The 27,433-nt window shown below is 38.2% G+C and overlaps 2 protein-coding genes across 10 annotated transcripts in view; both read right to left on the bottom strand.

The window, feature by feature from the left end:
* MEIKIN (meiotic kinetochore factor) overlaps positions 1 to 17,794 on the bottom strand; it is a 141,921-nt gene extending 124,127 nt beyond the window's left edge. The window contains exons 1-5 of the mRNA XM_030927588.1: positions 17,531 to 17,794; positions 17,287 to 17,380; positions 16,797 to 16,884; positions 14,774 to 14,834; positions 5,332 to 5,460 (exon numbers count right to left, since the gene is read on the bottom strand). Of these exons, the coding sequence (XP_030783448.1) occupies positions 5,332 to 5,460; positions 14,774 to 14,834; positions 16,797 to 16,884; positions 17,287 to 17,380; positions 17,531 to 17,636 (478 nt within the window). The 5' untranslated portion in view covers positions 17,637 to 17,794. The remainder of the gene's footprint in view (positions 1 to 5,331; positions 5,461 to 14,773; positions 14,835 to 16,796; positions 16,885 to 17,286; positions 17,381 to 17,530) is intronic.
* A 4,378-nt stretch (positions 17,795 to 22,172) lies between these two features.
* The window catches only part of ACSL6 (acyl-CoA synthetase long chain family member 6), a 62,847-nt gene continuing 57,586 nt past the window's right edge, over positions 22,173 to 27,433 (bottom strand). For 5 of the 9 annotated variants that reach the window (XM_030927886.1, XM_010360013.2, XM_010360015.2 and 2 more), the window contains one exon: positions 26,081 to 26,552. In XM_030927886.1, coding sequence (XP_030783746.1) covers positions 26,415 to 26,552 — 138 coding nt within the window. In that variant the 3' untranslated portion in view covers positions 26,081 to 26,414. Of the gene's footprint in view, positions 26,553 to 27,433 lie in introns of all 9 variants that reach the window. The other 4 variants (XM_010360016.2, XM_010360019.2, XM_010360017.2 and 1 more) reach the window with 1 other exon arrangement.

Raw genomic sequence — 27,433 nt, 5'->3', positions numbered from 1 at the left:
AGGGTCATCTGTAGACATCACATCATTAGATCTTGTTCTTTTATCCATTCAGTCACTCTGTGTTTTGATTGGGAAGTTTAACTTATTTAAAGTAATTATTGGTAGGTAGAGACTTAACTATTGTCATTCACTAATTGTTTCTGTCTTGTAATTCTTTTGTCCCTTTTTCCTTTAGTGCTGTCTTCCTTTGTGTTCCATTGCTTTTTGTATATATCGATAAAGGTTTTCTTTTTCTTCTTTTATGATTCTTCCATAGGAATTCTGTTTGTGTTGACCATGGGGCTTATGTAAAATCTTATATAGTAACTGTCTAAGCTGATAACTTAATTTCAATTGCATACAAAAACTACACTTATACTTCTCCCTCTCCCGCACTTTATTCATGTCACAATTTATATATTTTAGTTGTATTATTAACATTTTCAGTTAGTTTTTGACATTTTTATCTTTTAACTCGTATATTAGAACTAAAAGTGATTTAATTCTGGTATACTACTATAACAATATTACTGTATTCTGTACAGTATTACAATTACTATTACATTACTATTGTAATAGTAAACTACTATAAAGAATTAGTGAGCTTGAGGACAGGTCATTTTTTAAGACTCTAAAAGCAATTGCAACAAAAACAAAAATTGACAAATGGGACCTAATTAAATTGAAGAGCTTAATAGTAAACTACTATTACAATATTACTGTATTCTGTATTTATCTATATATTAACCTTTACCAATGAGTTTTATACTTTCATGTTACTGTTTAGCATCCTTGAGTTTCAACTTAAATAACTCCTTTCAGCATTTCTCGTAAGGCAGGTCTAGTCGTAGTAAATTCCCTCAGCTTTTGTTTGTCTGGGAAACTCCTTGTCTCTCCATTTTTGAAAGACTGTTTTCCTGGGTGTACTGTTCTTGGTTGATTTTTCTTTCAGCACTTTGAATATATCATCCCATTCTCTCTGATCTGTAAAGTTTCTGCTGAGAAATCCACTCATAGTTTTATGGCGGCTCCCCTGTACATGTCAAGTCACTTTTTACTTGCTGCTTTCAAATTTTTCTTTGTATATGGCTTTTGACAATTCAATTATAATGTTTCTCAGTGTGGATTTCTTGGATTCCTTCTACTTGGATCCCTTGGGCTTCCTGGATCTAAACGTCCATTTAATTCCCCAGATTTGGGATGATTTTAGCCACTATTTCTTTGATTACACTTTCAAGTCCTTTCTCTCTTCTTCTCTGGGACTCCCGTATTGCAAATGTTGGTCTAATTGATAGTGGCTCACAAGTCTCTTAGGATTTCTTCAATCTTTTCATTCTTTTTTCTTCACTAATGGCATAATACTAAATGACCTTTATTTTTCTTCCAAATTTTACTTTAGATATAGGAGGTACACATGCAGGTTTGTTACATGGGTAAACTGTGTGTCACTGGGGCTTGGTGTACAAATGATTTGTCACCCAGATAGTGAGCACAGTATTCAATAGGTAGTTTTTCAATCTTCACCCTCTTTCCACCCTCCAACCTCAAGTAAGCCCGAGTGTCTACTGTTCCCTTCTTTGTGTCCATGTGTACTCAATGTTTAGCTCCCACTTATAAATTAGAACACACCGTATTTGGTTTTCTGTTCCTGCATTAATTTGCTTAGGATAACAGTCTGCAGCTGCATCCATGTTGATGCAAAATATATGATTTCATTCTTTTTTATGTCTGTGTAGTATTCCATGGTGTACATGTACTATACTTTCTTTATCCAGTCTACCACTGATGGGCATTTAGGTTGATTCCATGTCTCTGCTATTGTGAAAAGTGTTGCAACAAACATATGTGTTCATGTGTCTTTATAGAATGATTCCTTTGGAAATATATCCAGTAATAGGATTGCTGGGTCAAATGATAGTTCTAGGTTCTTTGAGAAATCTGCAAACTTCTTTCCATATTGGCTAAACTAATTTACATTCCCATTCCCTCTGTGTACCAGCAGTGTATAAGCTTTCCCTTTTCTCTACAATCTCACAAACATGTTATTTGTTGACTTTTTAATAATAGCCACCTTGACTGGTATGAGATGGTATCTCATTGTGGTTTTGATTTGCATTTCTCTAATGAGAAGAAGACATACTTCTTTAGTCTTCTTTATATTCATGCCCTCTGCCCATTTTTTAATAGGATTGGTTTTTGCTTGCTGATTTAAATTCTTTATAGATTCTGGATATTAGATCTTTATTGGATGCATAGTTTGCAAATATTTTCTCCCATTCTGTAGGTTGTCTGTTTACTGTGTTGATAGTTTATTTTGCTGTGCAGAAGCTCTTCAGTTTAATTAGGTCCCATTTGTCAATTTTTGTTTTCTTGCAATTGCTTTTGGAGTCTTTAAAAATGACCTGTCCTCAAGCTCACTCATTCTTTATTCTTCTTGAGCTAGTGTGCTGTTATATTGCTCTACTGAATTTTTCTTTTATTTTTTTTTTAGAGCTGTCTTGCTCTGTCACCCAGGCTGGAGTACAGTAGCATAATCACAGCTCACTGTAACGTCAAACTCCTTGGCTCAAATGATCCTCCCACCTCAGCCTCCTAAAGCATTGGGATTATAGGCATGAGCCACTGTGCCTGGCCTCAGTTCAGTGATAGTATTATTCAGCACCAAAATTACCTATTTTGTTCTTTTTAAAACTTTCTTTTTGTTGAAATTCTTATTTTGTTCATGTATTGTTCTTCTCAGCTTGTTGAGCATCTTCATAATGATTATTTTGAACTAGTTGTCAGAAAATTTGTATATCTCCATTTCATTAGGGTCAGTTTCTGGGGATTTATCTTGTTCCTTTGTTTGGACCATGTTTCCCTGCTTCTTAATTTTCCTTGACTCTTGGTATCAGCATCTATACATTAGAAAAAACATCCACTTCTCCCAATCTTGCAGACTGGCATTGTACAGAAGACCCTTATAAATAAACCTACCCAGAGATCTCTCAAATCTTTGTGCTAGTCCAAACCACCATCTTTGTTGTTATCAGCCTCCAGGCATTTAGAATATGTCAGATCCTGTCAACATTTTAAGACAGGTGTGACAGAAGCTAGTCCCAAGAACATCCCTTGAAAAGCTGCAATGGACACACAGTCCAACTCCTCTCCCGAGGGAGAAGCCAGAATCTGTTCCCCCCACCCCCCAACTCACTCTGCACTAAGCCAGGTGGAGGGCATGTGGCAAATGTTTGTGTCCTAGAGCAAATTGTCATCTTTATTCTCAGCAGTCACCAGTCACCTTGGGTATGCTGGGTCCTATCAGCACTCTGAGACAGGCAAGACAGAAGTCAGTTCCCTCAGGCATTCCTCAGAGAATTCAGAACACTGGATGTATTGTCAAGTCCCTTATCTTGCTCTTCCCCTCAGGGAGAAGCTGAAAACTGTGGTATGGGTTTCCTCTCAATTGTATAATGTTGTGCTAGGAGTAGGAATTATGGTGAGGATGTCTCAAATTGTCCTACTGGCTTTGATGTGGCTGGCCCCATGCTTGCCAGGATGCAGGCGCCTGTCTACTGTTTTCTGAATTTTTCACAAAGGAAACTGGTCCATATACTGCTGTTGGTGTGCCCATAAGGAGTAGGCAGAGCCATGGCTTCCTGTTTCAACATCTTGCCAACAGCATTCTCACACTTTGTTTTGTTTTGATATCTCTTTTTAATGTTAGAGGCTTTACTCAGAAGTCTGGTGATCCTTGGCTCTCTGTTCATATTTAAAAGTGGGTCCTAAAAGGCTAAGTGGTATCCCTATGGCCTAGGGGGGGCTTGTCACGTAGTTGGCTTCACTGTAGGGTCTTCTGCCTGGTCAGTTTCACTGAGGACTCCTGAGGTCAGTATCTTTAGATATTTTCTTCTGGGGTACTCAGTTCCTGAGAAAATAATCGGTCATTTTCTCAACAGAAGGTTCAAGTCTGGGAAGCTGACAAGAAAAATGGGCTGCTGGGGTAGGGTGGAAATAAGCATTGGGTGAGCAGATCCCATAATTTAGGATGTACACTTTTACTTAATTTCCTCTTCCAAATCCAGTACATTATCTGCAGCAGTCAGCTTTGGCTGTTTAATAAACAACCACAAAATCTCAGTGGCACAAAATGAAAAGCATTTATTTTTTGTTTCCATGTCTATTAGTTGGCTCAGGTAACTCAGATTACAAGTCTGCAGATCAGCTGGGGCAGCTCTCTAAAGTGAGTTGGTTGCCTGGGCTGTTCCACTCTGTAATTCTCATTCTGGGGTTCCACGAGAGAGGCAGAAGCTAATTAGGATACATTCTCATGATAATGGCAAAAGTGCAAGAAGACAAGCCCAACCACTTAAGCAATTTGAAAGCTTTTCTTAAATTGTGTTTGTTGCAGAAAGCAAGTGACATGGCCAATCCCAAAGCCAGAGAGTAGAAAAGTACACTCCACCCATTATGAGGGTATAAATATAATACTACAGAGAAATGAATAATTGGGACTGACATTTCAAAATACCACAGTATCCCTGCTATTAACAGTACCTAGTATTCTCCAGTCTGGAGTCCCTGTTTCAAAATATTCTAAAGTATAACTCTACAGGCTCCCTTTGAGCAGGAAAGGAGCAGTTAACCACATCTTTCATGTTTTTGACATCTATTTACAAGTATTTGGCACAATCAAATTATGAGCTTTTCTGTGACACTATAGTGCAAATTGGCTTGTTTCTGGGGTATTCACATTGTTGGTTTAGGACTCCGCCTTCTTAGGTCTGCTGTATCAGACCATCTGATTAACCTTCCAAACTTCGTACTTTTCTTTTTTCCAATTATCTTTGTCCTTATGAATGTATTACTTTAAAGAAAAAGCTGTTTTCTGCCATTGTAAGATTGTACAGTAAGGCATGTATTTGATCTGCCATCATTAACCAAAGGCTATATTTATATGTATAATAAATGTAAATAACTCTTAATTTGTGGACAAAATTCAAGCAGGGACTTGGCCTAGCTAACACTTAAGTTATTTGCTGAAAAGTAAGATAAGAACAGGAAAAAAAAGATAACATATGGTTCAAGGGAATAAGTATACATTCATTAGGTGCAAAATTGATTAATAATTGGATGTGCATTACATATAAATGCTAAATGACATTTCTTCATTCTTCCTTGATCTGAGGGCTTTTGCTGTATTAGTCATATGTGACTAGGAATGAAACACAACGGGTAATGGTCAGGGAAGTGAGGTGTTGGTGAGGAAGAGGAGTATGCCTTCTCGAAAGGGACGTTTATTCATTGGAGGATTTGTGGACAAAGGAGTAATTTCTATAGTAGAGCAATTTAAGGTTGGAATTACTTTCTCACCTAAATAATCTGATTTTCTGAACAGTTCAGGTGATGGAAAGCTCTCTTCAAAACTCTTGTATTCTGCATAAGAGTCTGTTACTGAATAGCTCAGAGGAGAACTGGCCATACCATGGTGCAAACTTAATCCTGTAGAATAAAGGAACAAACAAAATGGATAAATGTTTTGATACAAAACAGATGTGAATCCTAAAAATTGAAATGTATGGAAATGTACATACTTAGTTATATATTATTACTAGAACATAAAACTGCTTCTACATACCACTAAAAAGGCATAATATTTTTAACTATTTTAATTTGATCTTGGACAATCATTCTATTTTTGATGGTGATAAATTTGTTATAATCCTCTTTTGTTGTTTTTCAAAGTTTTACAACTTACTCCTTTTCTCTACTTTGGGGTCAGTTGTGATTTTTGGTTCAAAAATTTAAGTTTTTTTTTTTTTTTTTTGAGACCAAGTCTCACTCTATAGCCGAGGCTGGAGTGCAGTAGTGTGATCTCGGCTCACTGAAACCTCCGCCTCCTGGGTCCTGGTTCAAGCAATTCTCCTGCCTCAGCCTCCCAAGTAGCTGGGATTACAGGAATGTGCCACCATTCTGGCTAATTTTTTTTCTTTTTTTTTTTTGTATTTTTAGTAGAGATGGGGTTTCACCATGTTGGCCAGGCTGGTCTTGAACTCCTGACTTCATGATCCACCTGCCTCGGCCTCCCAAAGTGCTAGGATTACAGGCATGAGCCACCATGCCCAGGCAAAATTTAAGTTTTATATATAAGCAACCCACTAATTAATTGTAAGCTAACTAGCCGAGGAAAGTGTGATTCTAGTTATTTCATCTAAAAAACAATGAGCCTACACATACACAAATAGATTAAAATAATTTAATAAGAGAGCATGGAAATAGACTCACACATAGATAAGCAACTGATTTTTGACCAATATGTAAAGGCAATTCAGTGGACAAAGGATAGTCTTTTAAACAAAATGTGCTGGAACAATTAGGTACCCGTATGAAAAAAACAAAAAAATAAAACTTGCACTCATACCTTCCATCATGGAAAGAAATTAACTCTAAATGCATCATAGATCTAAATGTAACTCCTAAAACTCTAAAACTTCTTTAAAAAAAAAAAAGGGAGAAGCCGGGTGCAGTGGCTCAAGCCTGTAATCCCAGCACTTTGGGAGGCTGAGGCGGGTGGATCGTGAAGTCAGGAGATCGAGACCATCCTGGCTAACATGGTGAAACCCCATCTCTAGTAAAAATACAAAAAGAAATTAGTCGGGTGTGGTGGCGGGTGCCTTTAGTCCCAGCTACTCAGGAGGCTGAGGCAGGAGAATGGCATGAACCCGGGAGGCGGAGCTTGCAGTGAGCCAGATTGCACCATTGCACTCCAGCCTTGGTGACAGAGTGAAACTCCATCTCAAAAAAAAAAAAGGAGAAAATTGTAACACCGAGTTATGTGAAGAATTTTTTTATTTAACACTAAAAAAGATTCATAAAACAATAGCACCGATAATTTGGACTTTAGCAACATTTAAAACTTCCCTTCAAAAGAAACTATTAAAAGACAAGCTATAGGCTGGGTGCAGTGGCTCATGCCTGTAATCTCAGCACTTTGGGAGACCGAGGCAGGCAGATCACGAGGTCAAGAGATAGAGACCATCCTGGCCAACATGGTGAAATCCCATCTCTACCAAAAATACAAAAATTAGCTGGGCGTGGTGTCATGTGCCTGTAGTCTCAGCTACTTGGGAGCCTGAGGCAGGGGAACCGTTTGAACCCAGAAGGTGGAGGTTGCAGTGAACCAAGATCAAGATTGGCCACTGAACTCCAGCCTGGCGACAGAGTGAGACTCCGTCTCAAAAAAAAAAAAAAAAAGACAAGCTACAGATAGGGAGAAAACATTTGCAAATGGACTGAAATCCAGAATGTAAAGAACTGGCTCGGCACAGTGGCTCATGCCTGTAAAGACAGCACTTTGGTATGCCAAGGTGAGAAGATCATATGAGCCCAGGAGTTTTGAGACCAGCCTGAACAACACAGTGGAACCCTGTCTCTACAAAAAAAAAAAAAAAAAAAAAAAAACATGAAAAACCAGAATATAAAGAACTGTGAAAACTCAATAAGAAAACAAATCCTCAATAAGAAAATGAACAATATATTTGAACAGAGAATCTTCCCAGACTCAGAGGTCTTAAAGTCATTCCTATGGGAGTGGACTAGAATGAAGAACTGTCCAACAAATGATGGTGACAGAACATAGTACTAAAAGTTGAGGAGAACCAGAGATTTGGTAAGAAAAGGGAAAATGTGCTCTGCATTTATTAAACATTTCCAATATGACAAGATAGAGATCAACACTGATAGAAACTAGTTGTGGGGGTCAGGGGTGGTGAATAAGAGATCAAACGGGAGCATTGTTCTGAAAACCTATTATTTCCTGCCCTGGAACTAACTTACACCTATCTCTGCTCATCCATTACCTACCTCAGACAACTAACTCTTTGTCCTTCCTCCCAAGACCTCACTGCAACTTTTTCTCCTATGCCAACTCCCTTGTTAAAAATGAGAACTGTTTTCTACCTGGACATCTTTTCCAGCTGCCACTGCAACACTTAAATTGACTGACTCAATCTACCATCCTTCTCCATATCCTCCACTGTCAAGAGTAGTAGGCTGTCTCTCTGAGCATCCTTTGCTTTCCCTTCTCCAACTGCCCTAGAGTGTCCTGTCCCTGTCCTAGCTTTTATCCTTCTCACACTGTCTTCATCCTTCCCATCCACATGTTATATCTATCCTGCCTTCCATTCCTCAAAATTTAATGAATACCCCTCATAGCTGAGCTATCCTTAACACTAAGCCCCAGAACTCAAGCTGGGCTCAGAAATAAGGAAAGCCCACCATCTAGGTAGTTGAGTAGAAAAAATAATAAATGTTAATGTTGTATCAGTGGGAGGCTGTCCCTGGTGTCACAAGTTAGAAATGTAAATGCGATTTAAAAATATATTTTTATCAAATTGTTCATTGTCAAACTGACAAATAGTTCTACAAAGCTTATAGCAAAAACTGCAATCTCTTGTCTCATATCACCCCATCATAATTTTCTACCCTCTAGAGACAATTCCTTTCAACTCTATTAATGGTTTCTTTTGATAGGCACCTCCTTTACATTTCTAAATTAAATGCATTCAATGTTTCTATTATTATGACTATTCAAATATACTTGTAGCCAAGCCCTATACCGTGAGCCACATTCATCACCTTTTTCCTACAATTTCTTTTCTTTTGAGTTGTTACCTAATTTTAAAATTTGTTTTCTAAGTACTTTATTATTAATACTAAGTACTATTTTGTTCCAACTTTTTTTTTATTTCTTTTTGAGACAGAGTCTCACTCTGTCACTCAGGCTGGAGTATAGTGGCAGGATCTTGGGTCACCGCAACCTCTGCCTCCCAAGCTCAACTGATCCTCCCACCTCAGCCTCCTGAGTAGCTGGGATTACTACTGCTAAGCTGCTAAGCCTGGCTAATTTTTTGTACTTTTAGTACAGATGGGATTTTGTCATGTTGGCCAGGCTGGTCTGGAACTCCTGACCTCAAGTAATCCACCCACCTTGGCCTCCCAAAGTACTGGGATTACAGGCGTGAACCACGGCAACCGGCCTTGTTCCAACTTTTTCCAAGAGTTTAAATTTCAATACTTTAAAAATACTTTAAAATACTTAAAAAAAAGAAAACGCCAGGTTATCTATTTTTTATTTTCCTCCCTCTCTCCCTCTTCTTTCTTTTCTTCTTTTTTAAAAAAGTATAGCTATTGGAGATCTCAATCCATTTGCTCAAATTTGGACTGTTAGTCCTCTATACATCCTACACAGTTGTCTTCTTAGGATTTCCCTTTACCATTATCCTAAGAAATTCACATATTTCCTGTATTAGATAAGAGCCTTTGATTCCTAGATCCCATGATTTCTTCTTTATTGATTTATTTCCTGGTTTTCTTGGAACATCTGCTTCATTTCCGAGAAAAGGTACAAAGAAGATGTGTCTAAAAATTCCTTTATCCTAACACTTGAGTGACAGTTTGGCTGGGTAAGAATTCTAGGTTAGTATATTTAAGAGACTGATTCAATTTTTTTGATGTGTGACAGCTTTTAAATCTCACTGTTCCCTCTTCCCCTTCCCACCTCACATCTGGGTGACAAGAGAGCCTTGGTGGTCCATCTTTTGGCAATGGTAGCAAGTTCAAACCATGCACAGGAAACCTCAACCTGGTCCAATCCTCTAAACATCATGAAAACTCCAGGCCAGGTCTCCTTCCCCTTCATTCTCAAGTCATTTGCAGTCCTGCTTGGAGTCATCTTTCTCCCGAGAAAGGCGGGAGAAAGATGACTTTATATGAGTAATATATGAGTAATATGAGTAATATACCTTTCCATACCTTCTTGGTACGTGGATGGCATAATCAGTGTTGAAACCCAGGACAACTCTTGAATGGGAGTCCATTTTGACTCTGCAAAATCAGTGTTCTCCAGAATTCTGAATATATTTTTCTCCCCACCACATTCTACCTTCTGTAGTTGTTCTTCAGAAGTCCAATGCCATTGATATTCTTGATTGCTTATTGCAACTGATTTTTTTTCTCTGGAAAACTAATAAATTTCTCTATCTTGAGGATTTAAAAATTATATAATGTTGTAACTTGGTGTGGTTTTTTTTCATTTATTGGGGTGAGCGCAGTTTGCACTGTCCAAATTTGGCTCTCAGTATCTCTGTTCATATTCAGAATTTGAATGGCTCTTTCAGTAAATATACTCATGAACATTTTTAATTCCAGGAAAATTTCTAGCTTTGTGTGTTTAATAATTTTCCTTCTGTTTATAATGTCTGAACTACTGTTTTTTAGATGTTAGAATCATTGGACTCATCTTCTAATTATTTTTCTTGTTAAAATAACAACTTTATTGAGATATAATTCACATGCCATAAAACTCACCCCCTTTTTTTTTTGAGACGGAGTCTCGTTCTCTCGCCTAGGCTAGAGTGCAATAGTGCGATCTTGGCTCACTACAGCCTCTGCCTCCCAGGTTCAAGCAATTCTCCTGCCTCAAAAATTCCGAGTAGCTGGGATTAGAGGTGCACACCACCAAGCCCGGCTAATTTTTTGTATTTTAGTAGAGACAGGGTTTCACCATGTTGCCCAGGCTGGTCTCGATCTCTTAGGCTTAGGCAATCCACCCACCTCGGCCTCCCAAAGTGCTAGGATTACAGGCACAAGCCACCGTGCCTGGCAAAAACGTACCCTTTTAAAGTGTACAATCAGTGGGTTTTTTTGTAGACTTATGGAGTTGTGTCCCGACTGACACTATTTCTATCCTTTATCTTCTCTTTCATGTTTGTTCAACTTTTTGGAATATTTCCTTAAATTTATCATCCAATTCTACAGAATGTTTTCTGATTTCATATTTTTATTTTTTAATGAATTTTTTGTTCTGAATGCTTTTTATAGGAGACTGCACTTGTTTCATGGACACAATATTTTTTCATCATCCTGAGGATATTAATGAAACTGGCTTTTTAAAAGATTTCTTTTTCTTGTATTGTTGCCCTTCAAGTTTCTTTTATTTAGTATCTATTACTTTAAATGTTTACTTAAAATGTCTGGTAATTCTTGAATGTTCAAGAATGAGGTACCAAAATGGCATCATAACTGGGGCATAGGAAGAAGTGGATTTCACTGAAGAGTATTTAGACGGGGACCAGGCCATACTAACAGAACGCAGATTCCACAGTCTTCTCCTGGGCACAGAAGTTTCCAAAAGAGGAATCCTTTAATCTTCTAGTTGGAGTGTATTTGCCTGAATGCATAATGGGTCTGGGGATTTCACATCAAAATATACAGACTTTCACTTAATTCCCTTTCCTCCCCGGCCACTGATAGTTTTCAGTACAGTATCCTTGAATCCAGACCCTCTGCTTCAATGTCTTAGACTACCAGGGTGGGAAGAAGCAGTTTCCTGGCCACAGTGTGTTAAGGAAAGGGTCAAAGAAAGCATCTAACTGTTACTTTTGAAGATTCCAAAACATCTTATTTTACATATTTCCTCCAGGAATATGTAATACCTCTAATTCCTGAACCTTTAGCCTGAATTAGTTTGTTTCTTGGTTTGTCTCTAGACACCTAGTTTTCAGCTTTTTTTTTTTTTTTTTTTTTTTTTAAGATCTGTTAGGTCAATTATAATTCATTAATCTACCTTCCAGATTCCAAACTTTCATTAATTATCTCTTGGCAGCTGAGGTCTCTTCTTTGAACCTATGGCTTTACAACATTTTTATGCCTTTATTAATATTTTAGTAGGGTTTCAGAAAAGAGAAATGTGTATTCAATCTTCAACATTAAATATAAAGTCCATAATTAATTTTTCAATGTGTTATAAAGTTACTAGATTCCAAGGTAGAATTAAAACAACAAATCATAGGTTAACTAGAATTCTGTGGGCTGCTCAAAACTTGGCCCATCACAGTGTTTTATTATGGGAAAAAGTATTTCAAATTTCAAATATCAGCAAATGAACTTTTAGAATACAAGCAGTTTGTAAGTTAGAGACAATTTATTTTCTATTTCCTTATACCTTTCACATGTCAACTTGATAAACCTAGTAATCAAGGACATTTCTCATATATTTAAACTATGATTTTAGAAAATGCTGATTATGGTTAAATGGTATTTTCTCTAAATAGAGTACAAAACCCATCCAACAAGCATTTGAGACATTCAACAATTATTTGAACCTGTATTATCTTTGAAACTGTATTCCAAGCATGAGAGAGGAAGATAAAAGATAGTGCTAATTTTCAATGGCTTTAGAGTCATTTTCCTCTTTTTCAAGAGTTAAAGACAGACAAAAACAATTACACTGTGGTTTTGAGTCTTTTGACAGAAGTATACAGAGTGCCACAGAACTACCAGGATAGAACAAGTCACCTAGAAAAAGAGAAGTCAGAAGAGGCTTCCCAGGAGAAATGGCTCTTGAATTTATTTTTGAAAAAGTTAATAAGGCAAAGAAGGGAGAGGAAGAAGGAGAGAAAAGCATTTCCTGAGCACCTCCTATGTTCTTTTGCACTGCATTCTAGGAAATATTCCTCTAGTCTATTTTCTAGCTCACTAATTTTAGTTGAATTAATTCCAATTAGACTCCTTGGTTAAGTTTTTAATTTGATAATATTTTTGTTCCCAGGGACTATAATTTTTTTCATAGCAGCCTGCTATATTATGGATTCAGTGGCCTCTTGTATCTAGAGATACTTAGTTTTGTGCCATTTCCTCAAATGTTAGTTCTGTTTGTTGCATTTGTTGCCTCTTTTCCATGGAACTGGTTTTCTTCAAAAGTCTGGATATTCCTGGTTGCCTTATTCATGTCTCTGAGAATCTGTTTATATGGCAGTAAGTAAAAATTCTGAAACAGTGGCTTGCTTCTGGAGATTTCGGAAGAGTGATGAGACATTCTGGGAACTTGTGTTCTAGGTAGGGATGTCCTGTATTTTTTACATACTGTAGGTTACATGGGGGCACTGCCCTGTCTGGCCAGTGTCCACAGTGGAAGTCTGCTGTATCAGAAGTCTCATGGTTCAGAGAGCCATACTAACTTTATTATGGAGTTAACAAACAGAAGAACTGACTACCTGTTTTACTTTTTTCTTCCTCTGCTATCCTTGTGGCAATATGCAGTTACTTCAGACTCTCCTCTGTTTATCAACTCTGCCCCAACATTTGACTCTTAAGAGCCAGCCCCCCTGATAGTTCACTTTGCTTAGGAGTAATTCTCAGGGTTTTCTCCTGGCAGCAGGCACTGGTAGCTGCCAGAGTTTCCAGTATAAGAAGGGGACAATGACAAAGGGACCAGATATTTCAAATGTAGTTCTTAATCCATCACCTTGACAATTCCTTCAAGATCTCTCTTTTTGTTTTTTTTTGAGACGAAGTCTCGCTCTTGTCCCCCAGGCTGGAGTGCAATGGCACAATCTTGGCTCACTGTAACCTCCGCCTCCCGGGTTCAAGTGATTATCTTGTCTCAGCCTCCCAAGTAGCTGGGATTACAGGCGCCTGCCACCATGCCCAGCTAATTTTTGTATTATTAGTAGAGACGGGGTTTCAACATTTTGGCCAGGCTGGTGTAGAACTCCTGACCTCAAGTCATCCACCTGCCTCGGCCTCTCAAAGTGCTGGGATTACAGGCGTGAGCCACGGCGCCTGGCCAAGATCTCTTTTATTACAGTCTTTTGTATTTACTGATCAAGGATTTAGAGTATTTCTAGGATACTTTTATCTCTGCAGTGTTTTTTTATTTTATTTTATTTTTTTGCTCTTGATATGTTCATCAATTTTGTCTCATTTGCTTTTAAGAATTCCTCTGTATTTCCAATGTGCTGGTGGCATCCTTGTTTTCAAAATAACTTTGATTATGCCAAGATGTAGATGGCTCACCAATTTCTATCTCCAGCCCTCCATATCCAACTACCTGGTGGATATTGCTACTTAGCCATCTTAAATGCACTCATAACTTAATATACTAAAAACTGAATTTTTAGTCTTTTCCTCAAACCAGTTTTTCTTTCAGTGAATGACACTACCTTGTATCCAGTTATACAAGCCAGAAATAGTAGTCATCTTTGACACCTCCATCTCCTTCACTCTTCATTTGCCAAATCCTGTCTCATTACCTCAAATAGTCATCACATCAGCACCCTTTTTTCCATCTCCAATGTCACCACCCTAGAAGGCGCCATTATTTCTCCACTAAACTACTTGAACAGCCTATTAACTACACTCCTGATTCTTTCCAGTCCTTCTTCCACACTGCAGCTAAAGTGATCATATCATTCTCTATTAAAATGACTTCAATGACTTTCTGCTGCTCCAAATATAAACATTAATATATCTGATATGGAAGACAAAGCTATTCAGGGCCTCAAACTGGTTGTCTAATCCTGTCTTATACTCACATTTCCTCCTACTCTCTGTACTGCAGTCATACCGGCCTTCTTCAGTTACTCAATGCATAATGCTTAGTCCCATGTTAGAGCTTCCCTCTGCCTGAATTTCTCTCTACTCATCTCTGCATAGTTAATTTCTACTCTCCTTCAGATCTCAATTCAATTACCATTTCCTCATGGAAGTCTTCCCTAATTTCTCTCAATAAACTCAAATTAATCACACTCAAGTCAATCCCTTTTATAGTACTTATCACAAGTAATTTCACATTTACTGGCATGTGCTTAAAGGCTTTAAGGATGAGATCTATAGCACAGTGAGAAGGATTCACTTTGGAGTAGGAAAAAGACACCTCTTCCACTGAGATGGGAAGATGAGGACAGATACAGATGGATGCTTATGTTTGGAGGAAAGACAGAAAGCTGAGGGAGTTCACATCTGACAGTCTTACCTGATACTAGTTCACTATTTGATGAACTACTATCAACCTGGAGGTCATCAGTAACTGATTCCTAAGTGAAATAAGAATTAAAGCTATAGCAAAATTATGAGATTGACCATTTCTATATTATAATCTTGTACATTGATTTATTTTAGAAAAATGAAAACATCAACTTTGTATTTGTTTCATATATATAATACATTCATTCAGTTTATTGTTCAGATGTAATCTGATATTTAATATTAAACCTAAAAATAAATATTAAACTATAATACTATGAACATATCTTGTAATCAACAATACGCTAGTCAACTAACTACTGTGGGATGACAGCAAATAGAAGACAGAGGTGAATGTTTTTCTGGTTGCCTAGTGGGGAGGGGCTTTTTTTCCATCTATAGAGGCAAATATATAAATCAAAAGAAAAGACTAGTAAGTCTAAAATACTAGAAATAAAATTAAAGGCAAGTAAACAAATATGGAAACACTGATTATATATGTGTGTAGAAAAGAATAACTATCTTTAATATTTAATGGACATTTAACAAAAAAGTACAAATGGCCAATAATTTGAGAAAAAAAGTATCAACTTCCCCAGCATTCAAGAAATGAAAAGTAAAAACCATGTTACTTTTCATCTATCTATCTATCTATTTCACATATACACACACACATATATATAAAAGTCTCAGGTAAGATGGTGCTGATTTATCAACATGAATAAAAAACTTGAAGCATGATCTCCTGTGATCCACTACAAAGTATTTATCTTAGGGTAACAATGTGAGGTACACAAAAAATTTCTGTAACAGAATGTCTGGATATCAATAACAGCAAAACCTAGGAAACAATCTCAATTTCCCAACCACAGGGAAACAGTAATACAAATTACAGTATATCTATCTACAAGACAAAACACTATGAAGACACTAAAAGTCATATTTTTGAAGACTAATGTATGGGAATATACAATAAGACAACTTGTAATTTTTTTTCAAGCACAGGAAAAAAAGGAACAGAAACATATAACAATTTGAAGAAACTTTCAAAGCTCTATTTTTTCATAGTATAAATACTCTACAAGGACTACTTTACACTGTTAAAACATGGGCTAAAAGCCTTTTTAAAAAATGTCTTGTGTTGAAACTGCCTTCCCCCAAAAACATGTTATAAAGAAATATTAAGTTAAAAAAAAAATAGAACTTGGCCAGGTGCGATGGCTCATGCCTGTAATCCCAGCACTCTGGGAGGCCTAGGTGGGTGGATCACTTGAGGTCAGGAGTTTGAGACCAGCCTGGCCAACCTGGAGAAATCCCCTCTATACAAAAATTAGCTGGGTGGTGATACGCGCCTGTAATCACAGCTACTCAGGAGGTTGGAGCAGGAGAATCGCTTGAACCCAAGAGGCGGAGGCTGCAGTCAGTGAGCCAAGACTGTGCCACCGCACTCCAGCCTGGGTGACAGAGCAAGACTATGTCTCCAGAAAAAAAAAAGGAACTTGACTATGAAGTTTAATGTTAAAGTCAGATGAGTTACAAGCAATTTTTAAAATCTGAGTTTCCCTAAATTAGTGCTGTACAGCTTTAAAATATAGTACAGAATTCATATTAAATACAGCATATCAAGAAGTTATAAACTATTCTAATGAATAAACATTAGAATGCTCTGTAACATATTAAACCCTTAGTAATGAATGTTTCCAGATGTTAACAGAAAATCAAATGGAAAACATGAAAAAAAGGAGTTATTAAGTAACATTTTGTATTTGTCATACAGAAAATTCACCAATTATGGACGTTTCTCCAAAAACGTGTTAAGGGAAAGAGAAAAACAAAAATGCATGACTATGAATCTACCCAAGTCAGAAATTCAAGGCCCTGTCTAAATACACATCAGTGTTTGTAAAAATATTGGCGAGCTATCTAACATCCACTGAACAAGGCCCATTTTATTATTTCATCCGGAGATAACATCAGGTACTGATAGTCTCTACACTAAGTGTATCCAAGGAATAAAAGAGAAACATACATACACTCAACGGTGCAATCTTCTCATCCTGGGTGTCTTCACTAGACCTATTTTCTTGCAGACTTTTCTCTCCTGTAACTCTTAAGCGAGGGCTAACAAACAACATAATTAGTTTGCACCGTCTGGATTTGGCTCTCCACATCTAAACAGTTCAGACTATTTAGAATCTGAAAGGCTCTTCAGGGACATCTTTAGGAAGAAGTAAGGACCAGAGTGGTGACTTGCACCAAAACCCAAATGCAGTGTAATAATCTTACAGCTCAGCGACCAATTTATCTCACTTCCTTTTACGTAAATTGGCGAGCCTTCCCCTTTTTAAAAATAAATCTTCCTGAAGTCAAATTTTGGGGTCCATGTTCTTAGAAGAGCAAAATCAGAGTACTGTATTTGTTTTGTTCATTGACTGTTAGAATAAAAGGCTACTAGCAGAAAATCCGGCTGGAAGTTTTCTGAGGCAGCCAGCGAGGGTGGGGCTGTTATTGGAGCCTACATACCTGGGCAGCCCAGAGCCACTACTTCCCTGCCTGCTCCACTCTGCTTTCTCTGCAATCTTCGACAAGCCGTGCACCTTGCCTTTTCTCGTCGAACCTGAGAGAGGGCGGCACGTTTCAGGGCAAGACACCCACCCACCGTCTTGAGGGGGTCCTGGGCCCGAGGCCTAGCACCGCCGCCCGCCCCAGGTACCATCCCGCAGAGCAGCTTGGCTGAGCTTACGGTGGGCGAGCCTTGAGCCTGTACCTGGTGGGGCCTCCGCCTTCGCGGGAGAGCCTAGGTCTGGCGTCGGGGTGAGATTGAGCCTCTGACCCGCCCGCTTTTTGCGGGTATAGACCCGTAGCGGCCACATTGCTATCCCACCCTACCCCCAGGCCTCGGGTGCCTCTGGACCCTCGATGGCCTGCCTTCCTGAGGATCAGGGCTAAGTCGCAGGGAGTCAGCGTCCAGGCGAGGCCGGCAGAGCAGCCCCACAGCAACTAACCCAGCGAAAGCAAAAGCCCCAGAGCTGGAGCCGCTGGGCCTCGCTCCCGCCTTTTTAGCTCTGTGAGGCCGCGCAGAGGCTTCTGGGAAAACGGAGGAACGCGGCAGCCGTCCAGCCCTCCTGTAGGGGCGCCGTGGTTACTGGGCCGCTGGCGCAGGCTCCCTGAACTCTAGCGAAACGGGAATTTTTTGAAAAAAACTTCTTTCTCGTCCTGAAAAAGGTTTAATTCAGCCCCTCCTCGGTCTGAGCACTTAAGTTTCCCCTGTGGCTGCATGCTTAATTCAATTGGGCATGAAGGAGTAAAGGCCTTCCCTCCTTTGGGTGGGCCCAACACTTCCTCTGAGCGAACTCTCCCTATCACCACTGCATAAGGCCTTAGTAATGGAGTTTTAGACCGCCAGCACAGGCAGTCTTGTGAGGGGTCAGCCTCGGTGCAGGAAGGTCACAAAGAGGACTGAATGCACCTTAAAGTAAGGAGGAGCTTCTCCCCGAGGTATCAACTTCAGTCCCCTGGGCCTCCAACTTACTGGGAGGCTGTGGTAATTAAGAGTCTAACCAAGCCTCTGAAGATCCCGGGCTCTAGGAGGCTGCTTCCGGACGACAGAGTCCCTTAACCTGTGTCCAGGAGCCATCTCTAGACATTTGGGCATCCTTATTGTTAAGGTAGAAGATTCCATAGGGACTCTCCTCCTTGTGCCCTGGGCCTCAACTTGTTGCTGCACCAGACCAATCAGTTTCTTCTTCTTCTTCTTTTTTTTTTTTTTTCTTTTGAGACAGGGTCTGGCTTGGCACCCAGGCTGGAGGGAGTGGTACAATCACAGCTCAATGCAGCCTCAAACTCTGGGCTCAAGTGATCCTCCCACCTCAGTCTCCTGAGTAGCTAAGACTACAGGCACATGCCACCATGCCCAGCTAATTTTTTAATTTTTTTGAAGAGATGGGATCTTGCTATGTTATCCCAGCTGGTCTTGAACTCTTGGCCTCACATGATCTTCCTGCCTTGGCCTCCCAAAGTGTTGGGACTACAGGTGTGAGCCACCTTGCCCAGCCTTGGTTCAACTTTTATGTAACAAAATTGTGAGTTGTTTTTCAGTTGCCATGAACCCTCAGGTCATGTAACCTGAGCATGCCTAGATGAACCAAGCATGCAGCCACAGGGGAAACCAAGTGCTCAGATCAAGGAGGAGGGACTGAATTAAGAAGCAGATATGCCATGTCAGGATCCAACCAGGTTGAGCTCTGGCTTCATCGCATAGCAGGATCCAGTCAGATCATGCCTCCCAGCATCACCTCATTACAAGATCCAATCAGATCACGTCTCATTACCCTATGCTTATAAAAACCAACCCAAACCCCAGCTTAGGAAGACAGATTTGAGGATTTCCTCCTGTCTCCTTGCCAACCCACTTGCAATAAAGCTTTTCTTTTCCCAAAAGTCAGTGCCATGGTATTAGCCTCTACATTCATCAGGCCATGAGCCCATTGATTGCTCGGTAACAAACTCTTCTGCTCTGACAATTAGAGACATGTTGGAATTACCTCCCTTTCTCTCCATACCCTAGGCTGAACCATCTGGCAACATCAGATGAGCATACTATGCATGTAACAATAACCATCTTTTTACTCTAAAAAGTGGAAATATTTCATAACATTTAAAATGCAGTTTGAAGAGATAAAACTGTGAAAAGCTCAAAGATTTTTCTGTAACACCTCAATATTGTATGTGCAAATATAAGCACATATATATCCACAGTATTTTTGTAATATAATCACTCCGAATATTTTATTTAAAATCTGCTCATAGAAACATTTGTGATAATCAATTTACTAGATAATTAATAATCAAAATCTAGCTTTCTAAAGAACAGATGGTAGGCATTCTTTCCTGGTTTTACCTAGTGTTTTGAGTTGCTGAATCAATATTTACTGAACACCTTAATCTGTATTAAGCACTGTGGTAGGTCCTGGAGATACAGAAGTGAATCAGAAATGGCCCTTCAGTTAAGGATCTCACAGCCTTGCTGCAGTATAAAGCAATTATCGTCTTTCAACATCCTGTCTTTAGTCATGTCCATAATATGCTGGCAGGCAGTCTCTAGTTTAAAGCCAGGCCTTTATGCTCCCCCCTCTCCCTTTGGGGGCTGTTGTGAAAAAACTCAGAGTTCTTAAATGACATTTGGGAGGTCTAGAGTCTGGGGTGCCTTAGGCCCAGAAATGGAAGAAACATTGCAAAATGAAAATAGGTTAAACCAAAAGCTGGTCTGCCATTTGGTGGTCCTGGTCCCTAGAACTCTGTCTCACTATACTCAATTACATTCACTGATGTGTCATCAAGTAATTCCCATAGGTTTGTGGGAATTAATATATCGGGTTTCAAAACCAGAAATAAACTTTGATATGATTTCTTTAGCCAAAAGGGTCCTTAGAGATGATCTAGATGCCCTCTCATTTTGCCACTGAGGAAACCAGAGTGTAGGGAAGCTATTTAAAACAGATGATTGGCATAGGGAACATGGTTCTCCTGGCATCTGGCTGCTGCACCTGTCATACTCCCGTTCTTCCTAACACATGGCTAGGAGAAAAGTAGGGGGAGCAAAGACAGGAGCTTGAATTCCTTGGTAGCAAGGGGAAGTGAAGGAACTAGAGACAGACTTGGTCTCTTTGATACTTCACCTGGAGTCAAACTATAAAGGGGGAAGAAACGTGTCTTCTACAAAAGGATGAGGTAGGGCAGACATATCTCAAATTCAGTTGTCTATCTCCCCCTACTCCAGTTCCAAAGCTGCAAACACAGTGCAAGCGTTCAGTCATGAGTGTTCAAACTTCTTCCATTTCCCCATTGCACTGCTTCCATACCTAGACCCAGAACTCAGTAATCAGCATTTCAGTTCAACACATGGTGGATGTGACTAGGCTTAGAACAGTCATGGAGATATTAACTTCCATGGGAAAACAAATGTCAAAGAGATTTCTGAATAAATCTTTTGGGAAAACAGCCAGTTTGTGGGTTTGAGATTCCCCGGAGCCCCAAGGAAATCTTTTTGAATGATGTTTTCTTATGGAGTAACCCACTGAGCATCTTTATGGTGCTATCCATGAACTATGGGAGTCCAACTGCAAATGAGTTTATTTTTGCTTGGATGACAAGAATGGAATAAATTACAGTGATAGAGGAAATGTACCTTCAGGTATTGCAGTCTTAATGCTATGCAACATATGAAAAAGGACCAAGGGGATTTTCCTTCAATACGCATTTCTTTAGCATCTGCTATCAGCCAGAGCTGCACTGGGCCTAAAACTTCAAGCAACTCAGTCTAAGTGGGGGGTGGGGCAAAAGGACCATCAACCAATCAACCACGTGGAAAGCTTCTCAGAGCAAAGGATGCTGGAATCTGAGTTTTAAAAGATGAGTGGTAGGAGTTAGGGGACTTAGAGGAAAGGGCATTCTAGGAGAAAGGGACTATATGTGTAAAGGCATGTAGGCACAAGAAAGTATGATGCTTTTAGGAAACTACAAAAAGTAGTATGATTGGAGCCGAGGCTCCATGGACGAGGGAATAGAAGAGATGCTAGTCCTTGTGTGCTGGACCAGCGAGTTTGAAGTTTATCCTGGAAACTATGGGAAGTCACTGAAGGACTATTAAGCAGGAAAGTGGCATAACTAGATTTTAGAAGGAATAGAAGAGATGGGAATAGAAGAGATGCTAGTCCTTGTGTGCTGAACCAGCGAGTTTGAAGTTTATCCTGGAAACTATGGGAAGTCACTGAAGGACTATTAAGCAGGAAAGTGGCATAACTAGATTTTCAATTTAGAAAGATTGCCCTGGCTGAAATGTGGATGGCGAAATTTGAGGATGCTGGAGTGGAAACATGAAGGCTAGTTAATAAAGCATTGTAATATTCCAGACAAGAGATAAGGGTGGCACAAACTACACTAATAGCTGTGACAATAGGGAGGAATGGATGATAGCAAACATATGGAGAAGGCAGAATCTGCATATCTTGGACACAGCAGAATTCATCATTTTAAGAAATCGTATCCATTATTCTGAATATGAGTAAAAGACATGGAAATGGTATTTTAAAGGCCACCATAATGGAAAATTTGAAGACAGTTATTTGTTATGTATTCATAAAAATGATTTAAATCCAGGCGATATCTGACAATAGCAAAAATTCCAACAGTGGCTTGGGCAAAGGAGCTCTTCTCTGGATGGACCATAAGTTCTTGGAGTTTGTGGAATGTTAACAGAGGACGTAGAATACGGATGTAAAGTATACTGATTGGTAATGTAGCTTGATACTATGTTTATCATAAGCACTAACTGTGATTGATAATTACCAAATGTATTCACATAAGGGGATTATATTATATAAATATATAAAATAGTAATTATAAGCAACTTTGAGAAATGAAAAATCTTTTATTTTTTACAAAAATTTTCATAAATGCATTTTATATTTAATATACATGCTATAACAAAGCAACTGAAAATGTAATTACAGTTAAGGTACTTTTATGCATATTTAAAAAGTAATATTTTAATCCCCTCAATTTTTAAAAATTGAAAGTAGAATAAGTAATTCTTCAAAAAATATCCATTTTCCCCCATGCAACTGTTGCAGTGATTTAACAAGGTAAATTAGAATAATCAGTCAAATGAATGTTTAAAAGCCACTGTCACCACATGAAACCCTTTCCATTTGGGACCAAGTTTAGAAATGCTCATATTTCAAATATTTATCTACTGCTTCTGTGTTACAACCAATAATGTGTTCTAACTGAAGAGTTTCTCATTTGGGGTACTGACCTTACTTGAATGCTAACCCACTTCTTATTGCAGTTAATTGTAAATTCACAGAAAGTGTTTTCTAGCATACTTGAGAGGAAATTCAGACTACTAGGATCCCTTTTTCTTTTCATGTAAATGCTTCCTTAAAATTAAAACTGGCAAGGAAATACAGCCAATTTATAGTTTACCAATTTTATATATAGTTATTCATTATTTTTTTTTCCTGAGATATTAAGCACATTTGTAAGTAGTCTGTTTTCATGCAAAAATATATTTTCCCATTCTTTACATTCATTTTAAAGTATTTTATATTTTAAATAACTATATCACATTTGTGCTTCATACATTTGGAAAATAAAGGATATTTCATTTTCTTTACTGCAGAAAAAGGAAAGGTTATTGGTTCTTTAATAGGTAATACAATCAAATTAAGTGCTGATTTCAAATTGCTAAAACATTATCTGATTGTAAAAAATTCCAATGGAAAGTTCTATTTTTTTCTCATACTTGTAGTTTTAACTACATTTAGAATGAAAGCATGACTTGTGTAAATGAAGGAGACATAAAATGTTTAATCCTTGGATTTCTGAGTTTGTGAGTTCCTAATACATGGGGTTAGGCCTACATACTATACCTGACCAGAGTCTCCTCTCCCATTTGCAAGGAAAGTCTCAATATTATATAAAGACATCTTCCACAGCAAAAGGAAAAACAGATTTGGTATATATTTTATAATATACACAAAAAGATCTGTTTGCATAATATGAGAATTACTAATACATTTAAATAACAGATAAAAAGGCCAAACATTTAAGAACGTATTTACACTTAAGGAACTGATTCTCTATTATACTTCTGGCTTAAATAGGATCCGATGCCCAATATGAATGTGACTATCACAAGTACAACACCTTTTTCTATCTTTGTTAATGAGAAATATAAATTTTTTTCTCCTCCAGAATAAAGTTGGGAAATCTGAAGCAAGAAGGATTTTTCCATTGATACATAGGGTTTCATTTCTCATTTCTTACAAAATTAAGTGGCATTAAACAGAGAAATAGATAAATGTACATGCAATATATTTAGGGTACACTATTTACTTTTCTCAGCACATCTCAACTAACCCATTTATTGGCCCAAGTGTGATGATTTCCACATAGACCTGGAAATCTAGAAATATAAGGTCTTTTAAGTGGCAAAAAGAAGAAATCTTTTTTTTTTTTTTTTTTTTTTGAGATGGAGTATCGTTCTGTGGCCCAGGCTGGAGTGCAGTGGCACGATCTCGACTTACTGCAAGCTCCGCCTCCCGGGTTCACACCATTCTCCTGCCTCAGCCTCCTGAGTAGCTGGGACTACAGGCACCTACCACCACAACTGGCTAATTTTTGTATTTTTTTAGTAGAGACGGGGTTTCACCGTGTTAGCCAGGATGGTCTCAATCTCCTGACCTTGTGATCTGCCCGCCTTGGCCTCCCAAAGTGCTGGGATTACAGGCGTGAGCCACTGTGCCTGGCCAAAAAGAAGAAATCTTAAGTTGTCCATAATCAGTCATATTTATTATAAAGTATAAATAAAACAAAATAAGTTTTAAATTGTTTATGTCACATTGTCTAAAATTCTTTTGGGCTTAAAGTCAACTATGAAATTTTAGTTGAGTAGGAGGACAATGAGAAACAGCTTCTTTTTTTCTTGTTATTGGAATGTAAGCAACTTGCCCTTAAAATAGTATGAATATCCAGTTCAGGTAACAATTTTCACTTTTAATTAGTCAAATATATATTAAATATAAAAATCTAATGCTATACAGATGTGACTTTGGACATTTTAAGTATTAGCTTATTCAGAAACGCCTTTAAAAATCAGTGTGTATAGAACTAGCTCATTTCTTAAATGTCAAATTTAGAAGTGCAACAGTGGGTCTTCAGAGAGAATGTGCCCAAGAAAGACTGGATAAAAAGACTGAGTAAATACATCAAATGAAACTGTGATTCACTTTTGACAAGACTGAAATAGAAGTATATAATCACTGATGCATATTTATTCAATAGGCCCATGAGATTATGTGGTTTTTAACTAACAGCATTTATTTTTGCAAACTGCTTGGCACTGTTCCAAGGGAAAGGAGCTTCTAGACTACAAACACTGAGCACATATATTTTAAATTAACATATGAATTGCATATGGATCGTTCATATGCTGTTAGAGTCCTGTCTCTACAGAAGAAAAACACCTTCCTGGGATCCATTCCTTTTTCAGAGGCACAAACTATAGCTTGGAACTTAATTGCTGTCCATGATATCTGGACTTTAGTTATATGAAATTGTTGACACCCCAATACAGGGTGGGTCTAAATACATAATGCAAGAAAGGAGGTTTTAGTGGGTAAACTTGGGCACTTCTAAAGATTTTAAGAATGGAATTATGCCATTAGGTGGTATTTCTTTGTCTATGGACTTAAAAAGTTTTCTTGGGGCATTTTAAAGAGGTTTATCAAAGTTATATTGTTGAAAAACTATTTTCCCTGGAAATAATATCCCCTCCTTCCCACCTTCTGCCTTGATATTCTTACTGGAAAAAAGTGAAATTGTTCAGAATTACAACCATATAGGGTTTCCAGGCATAGCGTGAGCACATTGGGAATGGAAAACTAGAAGACCCCAGCAAGGAATATAGGTACATTAATTGCTGCCTACCCTGAGAAATAACTCTGAGTTTCTTCTCCCAAGTCTTCCTCAAGGATCCATTCATTGTAGAGTCAACAGATGTCTTTTAGAATTCATTATGATAAGAAGTCCATGAACATATACATACTATCCTTGAATAGTTTTCCATTATATTTTTTCTAGATAGTTCCTGAATATTTTAATGAGCTTAATAAATGAGAAAATGTATTGAAAAGTCTTTGTAAGTTACTATATAAATATGACATGTGTTTTAATAATATCTGAATTTGGCTGTGAACAGTGGCTCATGCCTGTAATCCTAGCACTTAGGGAGGCCAAGGCGGGAGGATCCCTTGAGCTCAGGAGCTTGAGACCAGCCTGAACAAAATCTCTAAAAAAAAGATTTTCTATTAGCCAGGTGTGGTGGCATGCACCTGTAGTCTCAGCTACTTGGGAGGTGAGACAGGAGGATTGCTTGAACCCAGGAGATGGAGACTGCAATGAGCCATGATTGAGCCACTGCACTCCTTTGAGACAGAGCAGACCCTGTCTCAAAACAAAAAGAAAAAAAAAAAAGAATTTCTGAATTTGCATTTTTAATGAATGAAAGTAAAAACCAGAGAGAAAACTTTCACATATGACAATATGGATTGTCATGTTTAAAGAATCTGAAGTTACATAGACTATGAGTTATCATGTTTTGTTTTAGCATGATTCTGTACACCTAGCTTTAATTTTTGAAGTCTGATTTAATTGTGATTTTGACAATCAGTTATTGAATGAGGTAGTCCACACTGCCTAGATATTTACTGCATCTGGTTACTATTTCACAAATAATTAAGTACAATATATCACTTACGTTTTTCCTTTATGTTTAATAGGAGTTCTGTGAACATTGAGAATATATTACTTTTAGTGGTACACAGTTCTTGAGACAATGTCTTGATTTTTACATTGCCATTTGTGATATTTTTAGCAGCCCGCTACAATATCATTTTAATAATAAAAATAAAGTGTACTCATTGATGATAGAGAAAATATTGTTAAAGACCTCTTGGGACAGGAAAAGGCTCAGTCATAAAATCAGATGCTTATTCATTTTCAGATGTGTCATTTTGACTCATTACTTTCAAGAATAACTATAATATTGCTACACAGTCCATTATACTGAGAAGAACTTTCCTTGAACTTCACATGGAGATTGAGTAAAGCTCTTCTATTTGTTTTTTGAAGTATTCTCTCAGCTCAGGTCTCTTAGCTTTTAGTGTTGGTGTCAGCAAGCCATTTTGAACTGAGAACATGTCAGAATGGATGTGAATGGCTTTAACCTAAAAACCAAATGCAGAATACATCTTTAACAGGAATAGAACACTGTATTTATAGTATACATGGTAAAAAGCAAACAGGCATATGAGAATAGATATATTGACATACAGACATTATGCTAAGTCAAAATTATGTTGAGAACACTTCAACCCATTTTACGTATCTAAAAGCCAACTTTTTTCCTTCCTATTCATTCATTTAGCCAGTCAACAGAAATGAATTAGTTGCTTACTCTATGCCAGGCACTGAGGATACAAAGAGGAACCATGAATGCCTCTGCCCTTAGGGAGTGCACATTCACATTCAGTAGTGGAGACAAAGAAACACTGGGCAATTATCAGTATGGTATGCATGGGATAAAGGGCACCCATCTCAGGCATAGGAGGGGAGAGGGAGAGGCAGTCAAGGAAGACTTCCCAAATCAGATGGATGTTAAATAATGGGTTATAGTTAACCAGCAAAGGGGAAAAAGTGGGTGGAGAAGGGCATTATAGGCAGAGGCAACCCCGAAACAAAGCCATGGGAGTGAGAAATGGCAGAGTGTGAAAAAGGAACTCTAAGTGGTTTCTGGTTACATAAGAGGCAAAGAGTGTGAGGGATGAAGCTAAAGTGGTAGATGAGCCAATTTATGGAGGAGCTCAAATTTTATTCCAAATACAACAGTAAGATACTGAAGATTTTTAGTTAGGGCAGTGGTATGACTGAATACACATTTTGGAAAGATCTCTCCAAGAGAAATGGGAAGATTGTTTTTGAGGGGATTTCTACTTTGATATCCAATTTAAATAGCTGGAAATCTTGCCTAAAGATGGGCATCATCTTTATGGTATCATCTATGGCTAAAGATAGGTATCACCTTAAATAGTTGGAAATCTTGGCTAGA

Source organism: Rhinopithecus roxellana, chromosome 3 (genome assembly GCF_007565055.1).
Source record: "Rhinopithecus roxellana isolate Shanxi Qingling chromosome 3, ASM756505v1, whole genome shotgun sequence".
Taxonomy (NCBI): Eukaryota; Metazoa; Chordata; class Mammalia; order Primates; family Cercopithecidae; genus Rhinopithecus; species Rhinopithecus roxellana.
This window is presented reverse-complemented; position numbering and strand designations above follow the sequence as displayed.